This window comes from Macrosteles quadrilineatus, unplaced genomic scaffold (assembly GCF_028750875.1).
Source record: "Macrosteles quadrilineatus isolate MER2022 unplaced genomic scaffold, UCM_ALF_1.0 Scaffold_1__1_contigs__length_201487025, whole genome shotgun sequence".
In the NCBI taxonomy this organism is placed as follows: Eukaryota; Metazoa; Arthropoda; class Insecta; order Hemiptera; family Cicadellidae; genus Macrosteles; species Macrosteles quadrilineatus.
In genome coordinates, this window is record NW_026542594.1 from 189,681,211 (window position 1) to 189,702,842 (window position 21,632).

Genomic DNA, 21,632 nt, shown 5'->3' on the forward strand with positions numbered 1-21,632 from the left:
TCTGTAGTGTCATACAAGAGGAGGCGGAACCGGAGATAATCCTCTATGATACGCATGAGGTATGCCGGGACGTGAAAGGTGTTCTCCAGAGCATCCAGCATATCGCACCACCTCGCCGAATTAAATGCGTTTCGCACATCGAGAGTGACGAGCAGCACAACCCTTCGAGAGTAGTGGTTAAAATCCTCAGCTCTCATCACGGCTTGCTTCACCTCTTCAACAGCGTCAACCGTAGATCGCCCCATCCTAAATCCATACTGCCGAGGGGACAGGTCCCCCGCAGCGACTACGGCTGAATTCAGTCGGGAACGTATCAACTTCTCGAGGACTTTTCCAGCCGTATCCAACATACACAGAGGTCTGTAAGAGGATGGCAGGTCTGGATCTCCCTTCCCCTTCCCAACAAGCACAAGCCTAGCTGTTTTCCAGCACGAAGGGAAAACTCCTTCGACTAGGCAGGCATTGTACATGCGTAAAAGGATCAAGGGGTTAATAGTCAAAACCTTTTTGAGAACTTCGCCGGGTACCCCATCGGGTCCAGGAGCCTTATTGTTCTTCAGGGATAGGACGGCCGCCTCCACCTCTCCAAGACTGAAAAGTGGTACGTCATCCACCCTTCCGAAATCCCGCAGTGGGCGCAACGTGTGAGCCGGGAAAAGGGACTCGACTATCCTCTCCATAGTGGCCCCATCCATGACGGAAGGTGGAGAGCGGGTGCCAAGTTTCTTGGTTACCAGTTTGTAACCCAAGCCCCACGGATTGGAATCGATATCGTCCCTTAATGTCTCCCAGCAACTACGTTTACTCCGGTTGATGGCTCGACGAAGAGACCTCCTAGCCACTCTGTAAGCATCCGACTTACGACGTCTGTCTACAGGTTCTCTGGCCCTGGTAGCAAGTCTTCTGGCTCTCAATGCTGACCGACGCAATTCCGCAATCTCGGCAGTCCACCAGTACACAGGTCGCTTATTGCACCGGGATCTTCCGCGAGGCATAGACTCATCGCAAGCGGAGACGATTAGTCCCATCATGGATGTAACTAACACCTCTGCATGAGCCACACTAGTTGCGGGGGGAACCACCGGTGTTCCTCGTAAGATGGCTTCATTGAATTTTGCCACGTCCAATTTTTTAATATTCCATCGAACGGGCACTTGACGAAACGCGGCTACTTGTCTCTGATGACCATCCAGGACATCAAAAATAATGTACTGGTGGTCACTGCCCGTGTAATCCTCCAGAACTCTCCAGGCTCTGATCCTTGGCAAAAGGGACTCAGATGCAAGGGTTATGTCTGGGATCGTTCCCCGCATCCCAGGGCGCCGGAAAGTTGGCGTGTTTCCCTCGTTGACGACAACGAGTCCGGCTCTGGCAGCAAAGTCCAGAATGTACTTGCCCCGGGAATTGGTGAGGGTCATTCCCCACTCGACAGCCCTAGCATTAAAATCCCCACCCACGACGACGTGTCCTGTGGTATTGCGCACGCTCTCTTCCAGGCGGTCTATCTTCTCACGAAATTCACGGATGGCCTCGTTGGGAGTGAGGTAGACACTAAAGTAAGTGACATCCCGGCACCGAACCCAAACGAAACCTCGGCCCTTCGCGTGACCCCCTACTTGTACTTTCGCTGCATTACGCGCCCAGAATGCAGCAGTACCAAGACTATCAGGGAACCAAAAAGATGGGTCCCTATCACGGTACTGGTACTGTTCGCTGACTAAGAGCGCGTCGACATCGTGTTCTAGGGCAAGCTGACATAGAAGTGCGTCAGCCGACCTGGATCGCTCAAGATTGCACTGAAGGATTCTTATCTTCGTGAAAGGACTTTCGCTTGCTGTAGTGCAGATTTGAATACACTACACTGTCCAGACCCAGCTATATGCTTCAAGTGTTTGTCAGCGAGCCCATTTTCTTTGCAAAGGAAACAGGACTCGACTTGGCAGTCCTTACGGACGTGACCGACCTCCCCGCACCGAAGGCAGTTCTTGCTTCGGTCGGGTCCCTTGCAGTTTCGGGAGGAATGGCCGAAACAGAGGCATTTAAAACACCTCTTCACTTCCACTCTCCGTCTGAGCCTGCAGTTGACCCAGCCGACTCTCAGATGCTGGAGTCCCAGCACTTTCGTGGCATGTGCGTCTGCCATTTCGGCGACCGCCATCCGCTGCTGACTCCTGTTCGGTTTTGTGAGCCACACCTTAAATAAAGCCGTTTGCCCGCCAAGCTCGGGGACAGCTTTCTTCAGGGCCTCAACAACATCAACCTCCGTCGACACACAATCAATGTCTCGAACCTCGACTGATGTCTTTGGTTCAAGAGCACGGACGGTGCCCTGGCCTTCAACAGCTGCCTTCAGTTCGGCAGTAAAGGCTGCTTTGTCTTTCGACTTACCCAGTTCAAGGAGAACGTCCCCGTCCCGGGTTCGTCTAATCGACCGTACAACCGTATCGGTCTGCTCTGGCTTAGCCTTGGCCTTAATTGCACCCAAGACCTCGGCGAAAGATCTCCCCCCTGAGGGCTTGACCAGGATTGCCTCCGTCCTGGGCTTTTTTGGCCGGGACTTTTTCGGAGCAGAGACCGAGCCGGGCCCAGTTTGGGCCACGCCGGTCAGCTGTGCCTTCACTGCCACATTCTTTATAGAGGCGACCTCCGCCCGCCTCAACTGCCTCTTCTCCTTTCGGGAACGACGTTTTTCCCACGCAGCCCCAGGTGTCTCTACGACTGACCCCTTTCGGGAACTTCCCTGAAGGGGGGTCGTAGGTAGCTGTGGTTGTTGGCTCTTTGCAGGAGCTGCAGCTATGTCCGAAAAGGATCTGGGCACAGCAGACAATAGATCAGTCTGAGTTGCCTTGGCCTTTACCGTGGTCCTTTTGGTTTGGACGCCTTCTTCTCTTTTTTGAGGACTGTCCGATGTGGAAGGCCTTTTACGTTTCTTAGAAGGCAGTGTTCTTTCGTCAGACAGAGACACAACCTTCTCGGCAATCTTCTCCATGGCTGCCTTACTCACCACCCGGCAGGCAAAAACGAAGCCAAGGTCATCCTCCAGTTTGGCCATGCCGTTTTTGACCACTTGATTTACGGCTTTCTGGGTCCGGAAGGTGTCCAGCATAGCCTTGATCGTAGCTTCCATGTCTTGGAGCCGGGTTTCAATGTCACTCTCTGCGTCAAGATATTCTATTGCATATCATAGAATAAACTTGTGTAGTTGGAACAGCTGGCACAATTCCTTAATTCCCTTTAAATATGAATACTCATAAGGTTAACATGGAAAATTCTAGAGCCACTGGGGCGGAGCCCGAAAGGATTTTTGAGATAATAATATGTCTATATAATCGGGAATGAGAGCTATCATCATGCCAAATTTCAACCCAATCTGACCAGTAGTTAATGAGTGATTGAACTTCAAACTATTTTGTCCATATACTCCCAATAATTTGGCATTTCAAAAATGTGTCACTCAATTACTTAACATAATATAGAGGATTTTATCTATTGAACCTAAAAATAAGAAAAATATAACTTTCAACTTGGGGAAAACCATTCAGGTAATTATACATTACCTGAATTATCGTCTGGGTCTAGTTCAAAGCCAATTTCACAATCTATATTATTTTCCAAATTTTCCACTCCCTTCTCTTCTAGATTACAACTCTCTCTTCCCTGGAACAAATATAGAATTGTAGACCTCGAGTGAAATTGACTTGTTCCATAAAGAATAAGACTATGAATAATGAAACAGTAAACATAATCTGGACAAAGAGGTCTAAAACAAATTAACTAAAGCAAACATCCATATGCTTAACATGGAGCATACCCAGTTAAACCACTTTTATTTAGCTTTACGTCGCTAAACCAAAACCATAATAAAATTTGCAGACAACAACACGGATCTCAGACTGTGATATAGACAAAGTTTAGAAAACATAGGTTGAAGAGTTTCATATAACAGCAATTACAACAAACATATCAAACTAAAACTACTGTTGTAGACATCTTTGAATAGACGTATCCTTTAAATTTCATATCATTGATTAACAGAACAAATCTTTCATATTTATTCCTGTTAGTCAAGTATTTACTGTATTGAAATCAAACTATTAATTTTTTAATCGTATACTTATACTAAAATAGGCCTAATCATTTCAATAGTGTATTTACTACCTATTGCTACTTTACACTCTGTTAAAATCCTGCAACTTTTCACAAAGTATTGTATTAAATAACAAGAATACCATTTAAAAAATGACCAACCTTTCTTGCAAAGTTTTTGAGTTGTTCATGCTGTCGCTTCAGTACCTCTTCAAAAGTCTCATTTGGGTTGTAACCCACAGCTAAAACATATTTAATTGTTAGTGTTTGGAGAATTATCAGTGTTAATCTATATAATTCAGCAATTTCAGGTGGCCATAAAACGTTTTGTTTGTATGGTTGATTTCGAACATATGTTTCATTCTCTCCAAGATGGTTCACTCCAAAAAGTAATTTTATTTGCCTGTTCATTCGCTCCACTGTTCATTCAATTCAACGGGTACAGACAGCTCTAGAAGGAGACTAACCAGTAGAAAATATTAATTTTGAATTTTACTGTACAATGGATCGAATGCACATTGGAGTGAACGATCAGTATAATTTAAATATGTAATAATCTTGAACTGTGCGGGGGAGCGAGCTGGCGTAGTGGTTAGAGCGCGGGACTTCAGTCTGTGAGGTCCCGGGTTCGATCCCCGCCAAGTCACCAATGGATTTTATCTAAGTGATAATGCCGCAACCCCTAGGTCTAGCCTGAAGTAATGTGAAAAACAATCCCAGGCTTGTGCCTAGCGTCCTAGGACAAAAAAAAAAAAAATCTTGAACTGTGCGTACACTCCAAGATCGTTCGCTCCAACAGTGATGGGTGTTACACAGGCTTGAGGCGCTTGTATATTGTCGTGATAGTTTAGTATAGGCTAAATCTTTTTAACCACTTGTTGACCTTTTAACTTTTATGACTTTACAAAAATAATACTTTGATAACGTTACTTCTATATTTTATGCATAATTAATTGGCGATAACTTAAGACGTACTCCACGGGCATATTGGAAAATGTCTGCTATACAATTTACATACACACATCTATTATGTTATTGTTATTAAAGTGATAGGTACAATCAAATTTTATGTAAATGATAAATGGCCTTAACCAAATAAAAACTCATAGTGTGTAGATTTGCCGAAAAGTATTGATGTGAAAGAATTCTTTTAGAGTTCCGCCCAATAGACCGATTTGCAAAAGTTAATTATGATTATTTTCTTCTATTACTGTATAGTGAGCAACAGCTGGTCAATGCAATTGACAATAGTTTGTTTATTTACATTTTTGTTTACTTATTTTATTATTATTTGTTCTTAAAAGAGGTGCGGTAAGTTATTAACATTGATGCTATTTCTAGCCGTTTGATACAAGTGAATGCTTTAAAGTGTGTGAAAGACAGTGAATATGAGATGAACAAAACATCTTTTGGTCGTCGTAAAAGAGAGCGTCAGGCCCTCGAACTCTTGGAGGACTACTTTATGTTCTTGATTTAAGTGAGGCTTCTAACCAAAGTATGGAGAACAACTCAGTTAGATCAGACGATTTTGCACGGATTGGGAGAAATGTTGACATAAATAAATCCATACGTGATATTGTATAAGAATCTACACCAAGTTATGTCTGAGGAAGTCGTTGCTGCACAAAGGAAGAACCGACCAGTAAGAGAGTATGTTTTAGCATTTCATTAATTTAATGTAAACATTAATCCTTAACACTACCTCACTATGTAATAGGGAGCCCTTTGGAAATCAGCCTGTTCGTTAATATCAATAATTTAAATATGGGTTAATAAATGGGTTAATTAAGGTTATTTATTATTATACGCTACCAAGTGTCGCATATATGTGACGTCGCAATCATTGCTTCGGACAGAGGTATACAATTTAATCTTACACATAGACCAGCTGTCACTTGGTTAACAGTACACACAGACCCCGGGCGAAAACCTGTTAAACAGTGATCATTTACTTTGTAATACACTGCAATCGTGTTTGTAAATAATATATTCTTGTTTTTTTATATTTTTGATAACCTTTTGTAATGTCCCATATTTGCGACACCAGATCTATAGTGAAGACACTAGTGAAAATGATTATATTTTCTTGAAATAGTCCAAACACCACATTTATGTGACAGTTCATTTTTGTTTATGTTCTGAGGTGAATGTAAGTAAGAGATTATTGAAGAACAGTTTATAATTGAACAAAATATAAAAGCTACATAGGATAATGCAGCATACATACATACAGTGGTGCAAAAAAGTAGAGACCAGTTTTTCCGTATGCATTGCACAACGTCCAAGAATATTATTCAGTGTCACGACGTCCAAAATATAATTTTTGAGCTGTTGCACGACGTCCAACATAAAATAATTACTGTTGCAATCTAATTAAATCTACAAATAGAGAAAACTACCTCAAATTGGGGAAAACTATAAAAAATCATTCATTACCTAAATTATTGTCTTTGTCTACTTCAAAGCCAGTTTCCTGATGTACTGGTATGTTATTGTTTTCCGATTTCTTAACACTCTTTTCCAGACAGTGGCTATTTTGATCCTGGAACAAACATAACATTGTAGATCTCGGGTAAAATTAACTTGAAGACCATAAAAATTCAGGTATGTATTTTGTCAACCAGGGTAATGTGGTAGTGATATAGTAGAACCTCGATTACAAGCCTCTCATGAATACTACTATTGTAGTTTAGTTATCAAGGTAGACTTCTCTTCGAGATTTGCAGTTACATATGAAAAAGGAAAGGGTAACATCCAAGGGGATTTTTAATTTTAACACTGGTTATCAAGGGTGACTTGTAATCAAGGTTCTACTGTATTGAATTTGTGTATAAACTGAAAAATTATAACCTCTAGGAATCTACAGGCTAGACCCCTTTAGCAAGAGGCAAAAATTGTTCACTCTTGGACCTCAGGTCTTGGAAAGAATCAGGTTCCAATAAAATGTTGTACATTACCATAGACAAATACCCCCGCCGCAGCAAACCTGCAGACTAAGCGAATTTCCATTTGACTGATTGGATTTACACTGAAATGTCTACTTAAAAATATAACATTTATTCTTGATTTAAATAGAATTAGTTTAACAAGTACTTAGGTTTGCTGCATCAGGGAGGGTAAAACTGTTTTTTTTTTTTTGTAAAATGTGAATAGTTAGTAAGAAATAAAAACATTTTCCAAATTTGATCAAAATATGTTCACAAACAAGCAAACTACAAAAGATTACTTATTCTCCATAAGAATAACATGGGAATTTTAAATTTACAATTTTTTGGAATTTTCTCCTTAACCATTAGGCACATAATAACGCTTCAATATACTAAATTATTTGTTTTTTTAAGCTCTACAAAATGCTTTGTTTGAAGTTCATTGTTGGTGATGGTGAGTTAATGTTGTTCAAAGGTTTATTGCGGACATTTTCCATCACGAATGTAAAAAACATTTTTTTTTACATTCGTGATGGAAAATGTCCGCAATAAATCTACAAAATGGTTTGGAAGGAAATTGCTAAATTTTATGTTTTTTGGGTCAAAAATGGGAAAAACCTATTTTTACCCCATAAAACCCCCCGTAAACCCCCGTTCCCATGGTCCGATCATGCTGGATCGCGAACTCGTTCGAATAAACGTACGTTTACACGTTTGTACCAAATTTCATCAAAATCGGATCATTTTTGGGACACATATATATATATATATATATATAAATATATAAATATATATATATATATATGAATTTGAACGGATGGTGTTTTTGGCCTCTAGGGACCTCAAAATGAAAAAAAAAATCGGTCCCGCGTCCAGGTCTTACCATGAGTACTACGGTAATAGCTTATTCCCTATATGGGAAATTCGCTAAAAGAATTAAATATCCGTCAGCTGTGCTGCGGTTACCATAGGCTCTGGCCCACACCGCTTGGAGCGCTATGTAGTTACGGCGTACACGCTACCTAAACTACAGCGGTGTGTGCCAGAAACTATGGTAACCGCAGCACGGCTGACGGTCTATATTTAATTCTTTTTGTCTATGAAATTATCTGCAGTAAATGCAATGAAACCCTAAAACGATCGTGGCTTGGAATCCTTGCCAAAATCCTAAACATCTTTCATGGTCACGGCAAAATTATCCAATATTTCTTACATTCGCTATAACATGGAGTTGCCTAATTATTTACCATTCAGCAAACTGTTTCATAAGTTCTTACGATCACAGTGACTTCCGTCAAAATTGTGAGCAAAAAAATTGTGATAATTATAAAATATAAGAGACTAAATACAAACCAGATGCTCTTGGGTCATGTTGTGTTTTTGTTCATTTGGCTCTCTTTGAAACACCGATTCAGGAAGTTTATTTTCAGTTAGGTTGTTTTTCTGCTGCTGCTTGGAAGATGGAGAATTGGTTCCCACTCTCTCTTTTGGTTTTGCATGCTCATTTTTTGAAGTCTCAGCAGTTAAGTAATTGGGAGCTTAAACAAAAAAAAAAAATGGTTGTTTACCAACTAAAATTTATAGGCCTAATACTAAAAAGAAAGCTGAAGTGTTTTTTTTTTTTTTTTTTTTTGTCCTAGGACGCTAGCCACGAGTCTGGGATTGTTTTTCACATTAATTCAGGCTAGACCTAGGGGTTGCGGCATTATCACTTAGATAAAATCCATTGGTGACTTGGCGGGGATCGAACCCGGGACCTCAGAGACCGAAGTCCCACGCTCTAACCACAACACCAGCTCGCTCCCCGAAGTTGTAGTGTAACGAAATTATTAAGTGAAAGGGGATGTTGTAGGTTGCACATTATTCTAGTGATGTGTCAAAAAGTACTGCCAAATCTCAAAACCACTATAACTTAGCACAAGTTTTGTTTTTGCGATTTGATCAGAGAGTTTCGAGTTTTTAAACTTAGTATCTTGATTCTATTAACTATTTAACCAATAATACACTACGCCACTGCGGTATAATTAATTGTATTTTAATGTTACTATGGCATTGTCAGGAGTTTAATTCATTTCAGTGTAGGCCTACGTTGTTTATAAAAATTATGTGTTTTTAGGTTTTAACTATGTTATTCATATTATTTATTATGCCAGAAAACAATTTCATTCAGTGTCGATTACATAGTAAACATATTATAACCTGGATTATTTGAAACCTTAATTAGTCGAGTAAAAGAGTGTTGCATTTGGATTTTAAAAAGACAAAAGTTTCTGGTTTAGACCGTCACTACACAATAGAAGCTAGATTATCCCACCCAGACTACCACATCGGAAAACTCTAAAAGTAATGGAAACGCCATCTTGAAAATATTCAGTTAATTATATTATTATCTTTGTCAAACTATTCAACACTTTAGATTTGTCTTTTGACGCAACTGACTTTTAGGGGTGTGCGATGCAGCATATTTTTTTCGATTCGATGCATCGATGCGATTCAAAGAATTTCTATTCGAATCGATGCGATTTGATTCGATGCAGCACGGCATGATTTTCTTTAAAAATTAAATACAACATGTGTTTCTGTAATAGATACTTTACTTTAAAAAAGTTAGAGTAAAAAATGTACTAAATAAAATTATGAACAAGAGGATATTTGCTGACCTAACCTCATTAGTGGACACTGACTAATTTATGGTTGGCCTAAGGAAAAGTTGACCTAAGAGATCAGTGAGGCCTACCAAAAAGAATATAGTTATTAATTAGAACTTAAATAATATATAATGTCACTTTCTCACTATTTATATCTTCAACATTTGTTAAATTATGAAAATAAGTCACTAAGTCTAGCTGAAAACACATTAATAAATTACGATATCTTTTCAATACAGAATAATAAAACAAACCACATTTTACAAACATTGTATTTCTTAACTTTTTCCCTTGAACAGGGTGAGGAGGCCAACATTTTTTTTATGACTATCAACAAAAATAAGGTATCAATTATAATTTCACGTAAGCCGCTGATGAGTGAGCTGTGAAGAGCAGACGACAGAATTACGTCACTACCACAACAACTCAACTCTACTGCGATTGCGAACTGCGGGTGTTTAGTGTGAAGTGAAGTGAAGCACCACCTCCCCTGTCTATCGGGACAAGGGGTAGGAAAGAGAAAGTTTGTCAGAATGGCAGACTTGCCCTTTGTAAAGTCTGGTTCACATGCCCTCCCTCACCACCCTCAGTCGCTTGCATAATTCTACTAACCAAAAGTTTCTGAGTGTTAATTTTAAAATATATGTTTGAATTCAATGACTAAAGCATAGATCTGATAAACTTTGCTCTAATTTATAAATGGGCTTATCAGAATATTATCAGCCATTTGTCAGTTTTTTTTATTTCTTTACTTTATATGTAAAGATATCTTTTAATTTAGCCTTCAAGAAAAGAAAGATCATGTTTTGTTTGGGACTTAAATCTCCTTGATAAAAGAGAAAAAGACTACACGTTTGATGCAATTAATTTCAATAAGTTAATGTGCAACCATGCGACAATTTTTTCTAAAAAAAATAACAGCCTACAGTGTAAAAGAATCGTGTGCATTGTGCAGCAAAATATGTTTCTTCGGGTTATTTTAACAAACATTCCATAGTTTTAATTAGTAACAAAAAATGTGTTTATGTTCCTGATGATACCAAGAACAAGGCTGGGCAGAGTGGATTCACTGTGAACCAGCCGGGTACGACACGTAACTACAAACTTAGATAAAGCATAGCCTACTCCCTTGTGTTGGTTAGTCTATGCTACAACGATCGATTGGAACAATTAATTGATGTTTTGAGCCAAAATATTCATATTGATATATAATCGGAAAAATTGATGTTTTATTAAAATATTATATAAAGCCATATGTCAAGAATTAGTTAACTGACATAATTGAACGTCAAATCTAGGTCTTTGTAAGACAAAAGAAAATCACACAGTTTTAAACTTTAACCTAATTTTATACTCTTTATAAACAAACACGTCCTACATAACGGTTCTTGATATTTATCAATGTATCTTATCAACACCCTTCCCACAATAATAGACTCACACACAAATAACGACGTCAAAGCAATTGTCACTTGCTCCATTGAAACACGAACGTCGATTGGCTGACATGACAGTGCAGCGTGGCCTCTCGACCAATGAGAACTCTTGTTACATACTTTGATTTATCTTAGATAGTCAACATTTACCATTCATTATAATATTACAAAATCGACATGGACTATGCCTACGGTGTTTTCCAATCAATACTTTATGTTATAGTAGCACTTAAAACTTCACTTAAACTCTTAAACTAGGTAGATAGTACATATATAATATGGATCTACTTTTTGGTTCAATAGGCAAGTGCAAGCCTAACCCTCTGATTTCGACGATGTTGTAATTGAATCAAATTTTTCTAATGATGCGTAATGAAGGGAAGAAACTGAACATTTAGACAAGTTTAGGTTATTTATTTTGTTCTAAAAATAAAAATAATACATTTAAAGGTCTGACTTATTGATACAGACATTTTTTAGTATAATTTCGTGTTGAGGACACTCGCCGGTTGTCTGAGACTGAATTCTGCTGACTGTCTGACATCTTGAAATGTAGATTGTATTGTGTTGTGCAATGTCATCTGCCTGCAGAGAGAACAGCTGAAGCTAAACTTAAGCTGTTTTGAACTAAATAGTGTGCTAAGTTGGTTACTAAAGTTGTTAGCGTGATTACAAAACTAATAGATATCAAATAAATAAATGTTCAAATAAAATATCTATCCATCCCTGTCGGCTGTCGGTATCGGCGGAATCGGGCGAAATCGACGTTTGGTAATCGATTCTTGATACCGATATTCCTAGTATCGGCAATGTCCGAGTATCGGTGGTAGCGATAATTGACACTTCCCTATCTAAAACTCATTTTGGAGTCCTAAATTAGTTTTAAATATGCATCGGGACTTAATCGATGAATCGGTCTTTTTCGATGCATCAAGGCCAAATCGATGCATCGTGATTTCGTTGCATGCTGAATCGAATCGCGATTCTATGCATCGAATCGAATCTAATCGAAATTTCGATGCATTTTTGATGCATCGCACACCCCTACTGACTTTTGAAGCTATCAGCAGAAACAACACAATTAAATAAATTGGTTAAGTTATAATATAAATTGTCAGTGTAAATATTGGTTTTCTGTTAGTTATGGGTTTATGGGTCTTAAAAAAAGAGGGACGCCTTAGTGCATTGCAGCGTTTGGGTTTGGTTAGGTTAGATAAGTTCAGTTCAGTTGATAACCACAAACAATGTAACATAAAAAAAATGTTCTCTAATAAACTCATGAAAAACTGTCTAAGTCTAACTAGAAATCTGTTTTGCTTACATTGGAAAGTCACCAAAATGTGAGTTGCTTATTTTCACGATGTTTGGAATAAATAATTTTGAATTAACCTGCTTCCACCCAGGTTTCCATGGGACAGTTTTTACCATTATACTCTAGCTATGGGAACTGGCATGCACAAAGGCCAAAACATTTTATATTTTGTTTTAGGAAAGCGTGAGCTGTAGCGTGGCTAAAGAAGATTATATATTAACCACTAATTTGCACAATACCTGGTCTGTTGCCATCCCCCCGACCGAGCCTATAGCCAACGTCGATATTCTGTGAATATTCTTCCAGCTTTTTTAACGCCTTTTCAGCATCCAACAGTTTTTGTTTCTCTGCTATCTGCAAATTTCAAACTAAACGTTAAGATGTCCCAGTAAATATAAGAAATTTGCAAAAAATCAAGTTCCATATAAGACTTAAGACTATGAATAATGAAAACCATCAGTAAACATAATACCCTAGTTGCAGCAAACCTGCATACTAAGCGAATTTCCATTTACCCGGCTTGATTTCTACTAAAATATTTCCTATAAATTTTCAGATTTATTTCCTATTTAAATAACATTAATTTTTGTGAGTAGTTAGGTTTGTTGCTACGGGGAAGATGGTGAGGTGTGTTTTTTCAATTGAAATATTGATAGCTTAGTGTGAAATAAACCAAATTTGATTAATATAAATTTATATTAATATAATATAGCTCGAGTTATCGTGCTAACAGACACATATATAAATATATATATACAGGGTGGCTGGTCATCAGTGTTACAAAATTTTTTTGGCGTAAGTACTAAGTATAAAATATAACCATAAACAAGCAAACTAGAACAGTTTATTTATTCTCCATAAGAATAACATGGGAATTTTAAATTTACAATTTTTTAAATTTTCTCCGTAGTCAATGAACATTCAAAAACACTTCAATATACTAAATTATTTGTTTTTTTAAGCTCTTCAAAATGGTCTAGAGAGAAATTTAGAAATTTAAAGTTTTTAGGGTCAAAAATGAGAAAAACCCATTTTTACCCCATAAAACCCCCCATAAACCCCTGATCCCATGGTCCGATTATGCTGGTTCGCGAACTCGTTCGAAAAAACGTAGGTTTACACGTTTGTACCAAATTTAATCAAAATCGGATCAATTTTGCTCGAGTTATCGTGCTAACAGACACATATATAAATATATATATACAGGGTGGCTGGTCATCAGTGTTACAAAATTTGTTTGGCGTAAGTACTAAGTAAATGCAGGGTAATCATGCATATAAAAGGTTCCAAGTCCAAAAATTAGCTTCCCAAAGAATTATTTTTGATGTTTTTCAAAAATAATAATGTTTTCAAACTTAATACAGCTATTTCTCAGTTACCTGTAAATGGATTTGAGTAGACAATGTCATTTTCGTGTTCTACATTAAATTTTGAATAAGAATAATATAAAATGACGGAGTATCAGTTGTAAAAACTCCATTGTAAATAGATTCAAAGATAAAAATTAAGATGTTTGAAAAAAATTTAAAAAACATTGGTCTATTGTATTTTTTCACACCCTGTATACAAGAAAGGGTCCGAATATGTTAAAAACTGCGCCATTTTATAAGCTTTCCAACCATATGCTACACTATTGAGGTTTAGAAATTCTGTTGTTTGTTTTAGTGGTTTGAATACCAGAAAACAGGGAACTTTTTTACTGATTTTACTGTTAAAGCTGAAACAAAAATACAACTTTTGCTTAATACATACCGGCTTTCTATGTTTTAAATGTTAAAGACACCCTGTTTTCTGGTATTTAAACCACTAAAACAAACAACAGAATTTCTAAACCTCAATAGTTTAGCATATGGTTGGAAAGCTTATAAAATGGCGCAGTTTTTAACATATTCAGACACTTTCTTGTATACAGGGTGTGAAAAAATACAATAGACCAATGTTTTTTACATTTTTTTCAACCATCTTAATTTTTATCTTTGAATCTATTTACAATAGAGTTTTTACAACTGATACTCCATCATTTTATGTTATTTTTATTCAAAATTTAATGTAGAACACGAAAATGACATTGTCTACTCAAATCCATTTACAGGTAACTGAGAAATAGCTGTATTAAGTTTGAAAACATAGTTATTTTTGAAAAACATAAAATAATTCTTTGGGAAGCTAATTTTTGGACTTGGAACCTTTTATATGCATAATTACACTGCATTTGCTTTGTACTTACGCCAAAAAATTTTTGTGACACTGATGACCAGCCACCCTGTATATGAATTTGAACGGATGGTGTTTTTGGCCTCTGGGGACCTCAAAACGAAAAAGTAAATCGGTCCTGGGTCTAGGTCTTACCATGAGACCTACGGTAATAGCTTATTCCCTATATGGGAAATTCGCTAAAATGGACAAAGGGGGCTAAAACAAAATAACTTAAGCGAACGCATGACCTACAGTTGACATTAGGGTTGCTTTCAGAGAGGTGAAAGCCAGTTGAGCGGAACAAAAACGTCATTTGATATTTGTATAAGTAACTAAATGTAAAAAAGTCAATAGATTTACTAATGCTGGTTTTATTGATTAAAATTATAATAATTCGGACGTATGTATAGTCCGTGGCTTGGCAATCAAATAACAGTATTTATATAGGATAGGCTACTGTTGTCAACATTTGAAATTACTGAATTGTTACCAAATTACTGTTTCACAAAACGCAGATTCCATTTTCAGCCGAGCCACTAAAATGAGGATTTGCCGAACAATTATTAATATTACAGAATAGTATTTAATGATATACAACTTTTCACATTTCATAAATTATATGTTAGTTTTGCTATGGTCAAAGGTCCTAATCCAAATTTTCTTTTCATTTGGTTTTTATGTAGTAATTTGCTAGAATCATTGACTTTATATAAAGTCAATGCTAGAATACAGTAAATGGTTTGTTAAGACCATATGCAAACATTTTTGAAATCGTTTCCCCGTTTAACCAACTATTCCAAAAGATAAAATTTATATGGTGCAACACAAATAAACAACTTACTTCAAAACACTTAATGTAGTCACGAATACTCATAAACCCCGACCTACCTTCCCCACATGCCTAAATTAGATCTGTGTTCAATCTGCGTTTTATTAATAAGTGTAATAACTTACTGCACCGTAGATGTAATTCAACATAATATAACCTGTGATGTATTATCGGATTAAATATCGATTTCGATGCGGTTCGATATATCGCTTATTAAATCCTGATTTCTAACATTGGCTGTTTCTAATCAGCTGGCAACACAAATATAGGTCCCCAAGAAAGTAGTCACTGGTCCGTATCCCTCCGCTCCTTGTTTATGCTCCGCGCATTGAGAAAGTAGTTCCGTATATTTTCTCGATTTTCAGTGAATTCCGTGCCTTAAAAAATGTTTTAACGGAATTTTCTTGTTTATTAAAATCGTAGGAATTGTAGTATATTATAAAAGTAAAGTAGCAAGAGGAATTTAAGTTTATGAATTGGCTACACTGACCACCGATGACGACAACAGCTGACGTCACAGCCCGACGTCGGAGACAAGCAGTCTAGCAAATGAGTAACAGGTTAGTGGACGTAATATACGATACGTGTAGTTGTAATAATGGCGCAGTCGCCGGATTAAATATTGGTTTTGTCGCAGTAAAACTAGTGAAAGTTTTGTAAAGTGCGTTCTTTAAAACCGCAAAAGTGCGAAATGTCGAGTATCGGTAGAGTCTCGGAATTTAATCCCCACGAAGAGGACATCAGTTCATATTTATTACGACTCAAGCATTACTTCAAGGCCAACGATGTCAAGTCGACGAATCATGTCTCCATCTTGATAACAGTGATTGGGCCTAAGATTTTGGCAGTTTTAATGGACTTAATATCCCCTAAGAAGATTGACGATGAAACATACGAAAGCCTAAGCAAAACATTGGAAGAACATTTTGCTCCTAAAAGGCTCGTTGTTGCGGAACGATATACGTTTTATAGTCGTTGTCAAAAACCGGCAGAGTCAATAGCGGAATTTATGGTCGCTATCAAACATTTAGCCAGTACTTGTAATTTCGGTACATTCTTAAATGATGCTTTGAGGGACAAACTAATATCAGGCATTAGTAATGATGGAATAAGGCAAAAGTTGCTTTCCGAAGAATTAGATTTGAGCAAAACTTTTGCTCAAGCGCTCATGCTAGAACAGGCTTATTCGGGAATCATCCTGTGCAAGATATTTCCAAATTTAGTGTGAAAAAGTGTGCACGTGGTCCTGTGAAAAGTGGGAATCCTGCTGGGTACAAGTTAAAATCTTTTGAAGAGAAAAATAATGATAGCAAGATAAAGTGTTATCGTTGCACAAGTTGGGATCATAAGGCTCATATGTGTCCTTATAGTAATTATAGGTGTAATTTGTGTAGAAGAGTAGGCCATCTTAGCAAGGCGTGCAAATCTAAAGGCGAAACTGCCGCAAAAAAGCCAGCTAAAAGGAAGGTATAAGGTGCATCAACTGGAAGATAAAGGGAAGCCTAGCCTAGACATAAATGAGGAAGTGGAAAATTTGTCTCTATATAATATTGGTTCATGCTCAAGTAACTCTGATTACAAGGTAAGGCTAGCTATAGAGAATGTGCCTGTAGTTATGGAAATTGACATTGGTTCGGCACTGTCAGTGTGTCCTCAGGAAATATTTGAGAAATATTTTTCTCACGTTCCATTGAGATCTGTAGATATTAAGTTGTTAACCTATTCTGGCAACGAAGTCATAGTAACTGGGCAAGCTCAAGTCAATGTTGACTACAAGGACCATTCTTATTGTTTGCCTATGATTGTGGTTCAAATAAATCGTACTAACCAACCAATGCTCTTAGGAAGAAACTGGATTAAGCACATTGATTTAGATTGGAAATCTATTTTCTCATGTAATTTTGCTAGCGCAACCGCTACTGGTAGTCATGAACCCAAGCCTAATGAGGCAGCTAAAGATGGGGTTTCACCTAACCTAACCGGAAAGGTTTCTATAGAACCTAATGAGGTTAAGGCATTAAAACAAAAATATGTCTCTGTATTTAGAGGTGGTCCGGGGGAGATCAAAGATGTTGAGGCTAGGATAGTCTTAAAAGAAAACTCTATCCCTAAGTTTTGTAAATATAGACCTGTTCCGTACGCTTTGCGTACTTCTGTTGAACAAGAGATTGATCGGATGATATCCGAAGGTATTGCCTACCCTGTTACAAGCTCACAGTGGGCTACCCCAATAGTAGTTATACAAAAGAAACAAGGCGTCCGCTTGTGCGGGGACTTTAAAGTTACTCTGAACCAGGTTATACAGTCAGAACATTATCCGTTGCCGCAGCCCGAAGATATATTTGCCTCGTTAGCAGGCTGTAAATGTTTTTCTGTGTTGGATTTGGAGGCGGCGTACCTCCAGCTTGCTGTTGCAGAGGAGTCTCAGGAACTTTTGACATTGGCGACACATAAAGGTCTCGTGCGGCTACGTCGCTTACCATATGGCTTGTCGTCAGCCCCGGCCCTCTTCCAGGCGGCGATGGACAAGATAATTGGAGGACTCCCAGGTACAGTGGCGTACCTAGATGATGTGTTGGTTGGTGGATCATCCCGAGAGGAGGCTCTAACAAGATTGGAACATGTTCTGCAGCGACTTCAAAGCTATGGAGTTAAGGTAAACCAAAGCAAATGTAAATTTTTACAGCCTTCTGTTCAATATCTGGGATACTGTTTGACTTCAGAGGGAATTAGTCCCCAGGAAGGTATTTTGGAAGCGATCCGTGACGCTCCAGAACCAACGTGTAAGGAAGAGCTCAAGGCCTATGTAGGCCTAATCAACTATTATGGTAAATTCATTTGTAACCTGTCAGATAAAATAAGCTGTTTATATGACCTACTTAGAAAGGACGAACCTTGGGTATGGTCTAAAAGGTGTTCAGAGGTTTTTCAGCAGAGTAAACAATGGGTGTTGTCTACTGATGTATTGGTTCACTATGACGTGCATAAACCTTTGATTTTGACATGTGATGCGAGCCCACGGGGTGTTGGAGCAGTACTTTCTCATCTCATTGACAGTGTGGAAAAACCAATAGCGTTTGCCTCAAAATCTTTGAGTGCAAGTGAAAAGAATTACTCTCAACTTCACAAAGAAGCGTTGGCGCTTGTGTTTGGAGTCAAAAAGTTCCATAAATACATTTATGGTCGTTCAAACGTTGTGTTGCAGACAGATCATGCGCCTTTGGTTGCCATTTTTGGAAGTAAGCGAGGAGTGCCGTGTGTAGCTGCGGCTCGTCTTCAACGCTGGGCGTTGATTTTGTCAGCCTATAACTTCGAGGTGAAGTACAGGCGTGGGGTGGATCTCCCTCATGCTGATGCCCTTTCAAGATTGCCGCTGCCCAATGATGAGACCATGGAATTGGAGGCCAATCACCTCTCTCACGTGGAAAATGTGGTGGAAGTATTTAGCTGCTACAAATTGGTGAGTGACGACACACCTATTACGGCTAAAGATATTGCTAGATTGACTGATAGGGATCCTGTGTTATCAAAAGTAAGGGACTTTATTTGGCACGGTTGGCGTTCGGCCGATGAACCTGAGTTAATTGCATAATTCAGAAGGAAGGATGAACTGTCGGTTGACAACAATTGTGTCGTTTGGGGAGCACGAGTAGTCGTGCCCGATAAGCTTCGGAGTGCTGTAATCCGATTACTACATGACCAGCATCCAGGAATATCGCGTATGAAAATGTTAGCCAGGAGCTACGTCTGGTGGCCTGGTCTGGAGAAAAATATAGAGGAAACAGTGTCTACCTGCACTGTTTGTCAGTGCACTAGAAATGCTGCTGTTAAGGTGCCATTGTATCAATGGCCTAGAACTACCAACAGATGGCAGAGAATTCATATTGACTATGCGGAAGATCCGCAAACTAGACAACAGCTGTTAGTTGTAGTTGACAGTTTTTCAAAATGGCTTGAAGTATTTCTTATGAAATCAACTACATCATTCAAAACCATTGAAAGATTACGAACCTTGTTTGCTGCTTATGGGTTGCCGGAAGAACTGGTAAGTGACAATGCACCTAATTTTACGAGTGCCGAGTTCAGGGAGTTTCTGAGTAGGAATGGTATAAAATTCACCTTGTCACCCCCCTATCACCCTGCGTCCAATGGCGCAGCCGAAAGATGTGTGCAAGAGGTAAAGAAAAATCTGCAGAGGCAAGTGATAGAAAGTCAATTGGAAGGTGTTACCTTACAGCATAAATTAGACAACTTCCTGTTTGTGTACCGGAACACACCCAGCACAGTAACTGGACTCCCACCAGCCGAGTTGTTTCTCCAATGGAAACCCAGAACAAAATTAACCCTACTTAAGCCTAATTTGTTGTCAGTGATTGATAAAAAGAAGGAACAGCAACGTTCAGCTGCAAACAGCATCCGATGTGGTGCTAGATATTTTGGCAAAGGAGATAAGGTGTGGGTGAAGACGGTCAGAGGGGAGCATGTGTCCTGGGTTCCGGGAAAAGTGATGGAGCAAAGAAGCCCTGCGACTTATGTTGTAAGTGTGTTAGGCAAGGTCCGGTTCTGTCATGCGGACCATCTGCGTTCCAGTCTTCTGGGAGACGAAGAGGAGACTTTGGTGGATAGGCGAATTCCACAGCCATCACCAGTCAAGGCGTCACCTCCGGTTAGGCCTATTTCACCAGTGAAAATACCTAGCCCTCAGCCAGCGGCGATAACGCCCTCACATCAGAGGCGAAGCCTGCCAGAAGCATCTAGCCCTCTACCAAGACTTGAAGAAAGACATGAAGTGCAGTCAAGCCCGCAACTTCTTAGACGGTCTCAACGGGCCGTTCGTAAGCCGAGGAGGCTTGATCTTTAAGTAAACAGTCGACTGTGTAACTGAAGAAGTAATTTTTATTTTGAGTTATTTGAAGAAAAGTTTTAAGTTAAATGCAATGAACTATGGACTTTGAAATTGGTTAAGGTTTTTTGGTATTAGGCCTAGGACTATTATTTAGGCCTATTAAAAGAAGAGCTTGATTTTAAGTTGGGGCGAGTGTAGTATATTATAAAAGTAAAGTAGCAAGAGGAATTTAAGTTTATGAATTGGCTACACTGACCACCGATGACGACAACAGCTGACGTCACAGCCCGACGTCGGAGACAAGCAGTCTAGCAAATGAGTAACAGGTTAGTGGACGTAATATACGATACGTGTAGTTGTAATAGAATGGTTTAAAAACGTTTAAAAGAAAAGTCTAGAAACTTCAGAAATACGTTATGATTCTCTTGTTTACATTTTTCTTGTAAACAAAAAACTGCCATATGGCTACTTTAGTCCCATAAGCCTAATGTTAAAATTTGGAAATTTTAAGTTCGTTTTAAATTGCATTAGCCTTATCTATAGTAAACACACTTGCTTTTGCGGATGATGTTGCATTAGTTGCAGAATCAAAAGAGGACCTAGGTAAGCTTACTGAGATTATTATAAGGGAAGCAAATAAGATTGGACTTAAAATAAGTGAAGAGAAGTCAAAATATCTGAAAGTCGGAAGAACCCAAACTGAAGGAGCTGAACCTTTTAGGGTCAATAACCATAATTTTGAAAGAGTAAACGAATTTAAATACCTCGGAGTCTCAGTTAACTGGAATAATGAAAGAGGAACAGAAATAGAAAAGAGACTGATTGCAGCAACCAAATGTTTCTGGGGCGTATCAAAAATATTTAGTTCAAAAATACTATCCAAAAACACAAAATTAAGAATCTATAAAACTTTAATTCAACCAGTGCTTTTATATGGTTCGGAAATCTGGACATTAACTAAAAATCATGAAAACAAACTTATAATTTTTGAGAACAAAATTTTGAGGAAGATTTTCGGACCTATAAATGAAGAAGGTATGTGGCGAATAAGAAAAAACCGAGAGCTCCGAGAACTGTACAAAGAACCGGACATTGTAGCCATAGTGAAGAGTAGACGACTGAGATGGGCAGGCCATGTAGAAAGAAGGGAAGAAGAAAGTATGCTTAAGAAGATTGCCAATGGACAACCACGAGGCACTCGCCCGCTAGGAAGACCGAAGTTGAGATGGAGAGACCAAGTCCAGAAGGACCTACGCAGAGTGGGGGCATCTCTTGACATGGCGGCAGATCGGCAGCAGTGGAGGCAACTTGTTGGCGAGGCCAAAAACCTTCTTAGGTTTGAGTGGCCAAGG

General features: G+C 38.6%; 1 protein-coding gene across 2 annotated transcripts in view; it reads right to left on the minus strand.

The window, feature by feature from the left end:
• LOC128992507 (signal transducer and activator of transcription B-like) overlaps positions 1-21,632 on the minus strand; it is a 45,287-nt gene that overhangs the window by 13,084 nt on the left and 10,571 nt on the right. For both annotated transcript variants that reach the window (XM_054416125.1, XM_054416116.1), the window contains exons 5-9: positions 12,649-12,763; positions 8,367-8,551; positions 6,523-6,628; positions 4,249-4,328; positions 3,558-3,657 (exon numbers count right to left, since the gene is read on the minus strand). In XM_054416125.1, the coding sequence (XP_054272100.1) occupies positions 3,558-3,657; positions 4,249-4,328; positions 6,523-6,628; positions 8,367-8,551; positions 12,649-12,763 (586 nt within the window). The remainder of the gene's footprint in view (positions 1-3,557; positions 3,658-4,248; positions 4,329-6,522; positions 6,629-8,366; positions 8,552-12,648; positions 12,764-21,632) is intronic.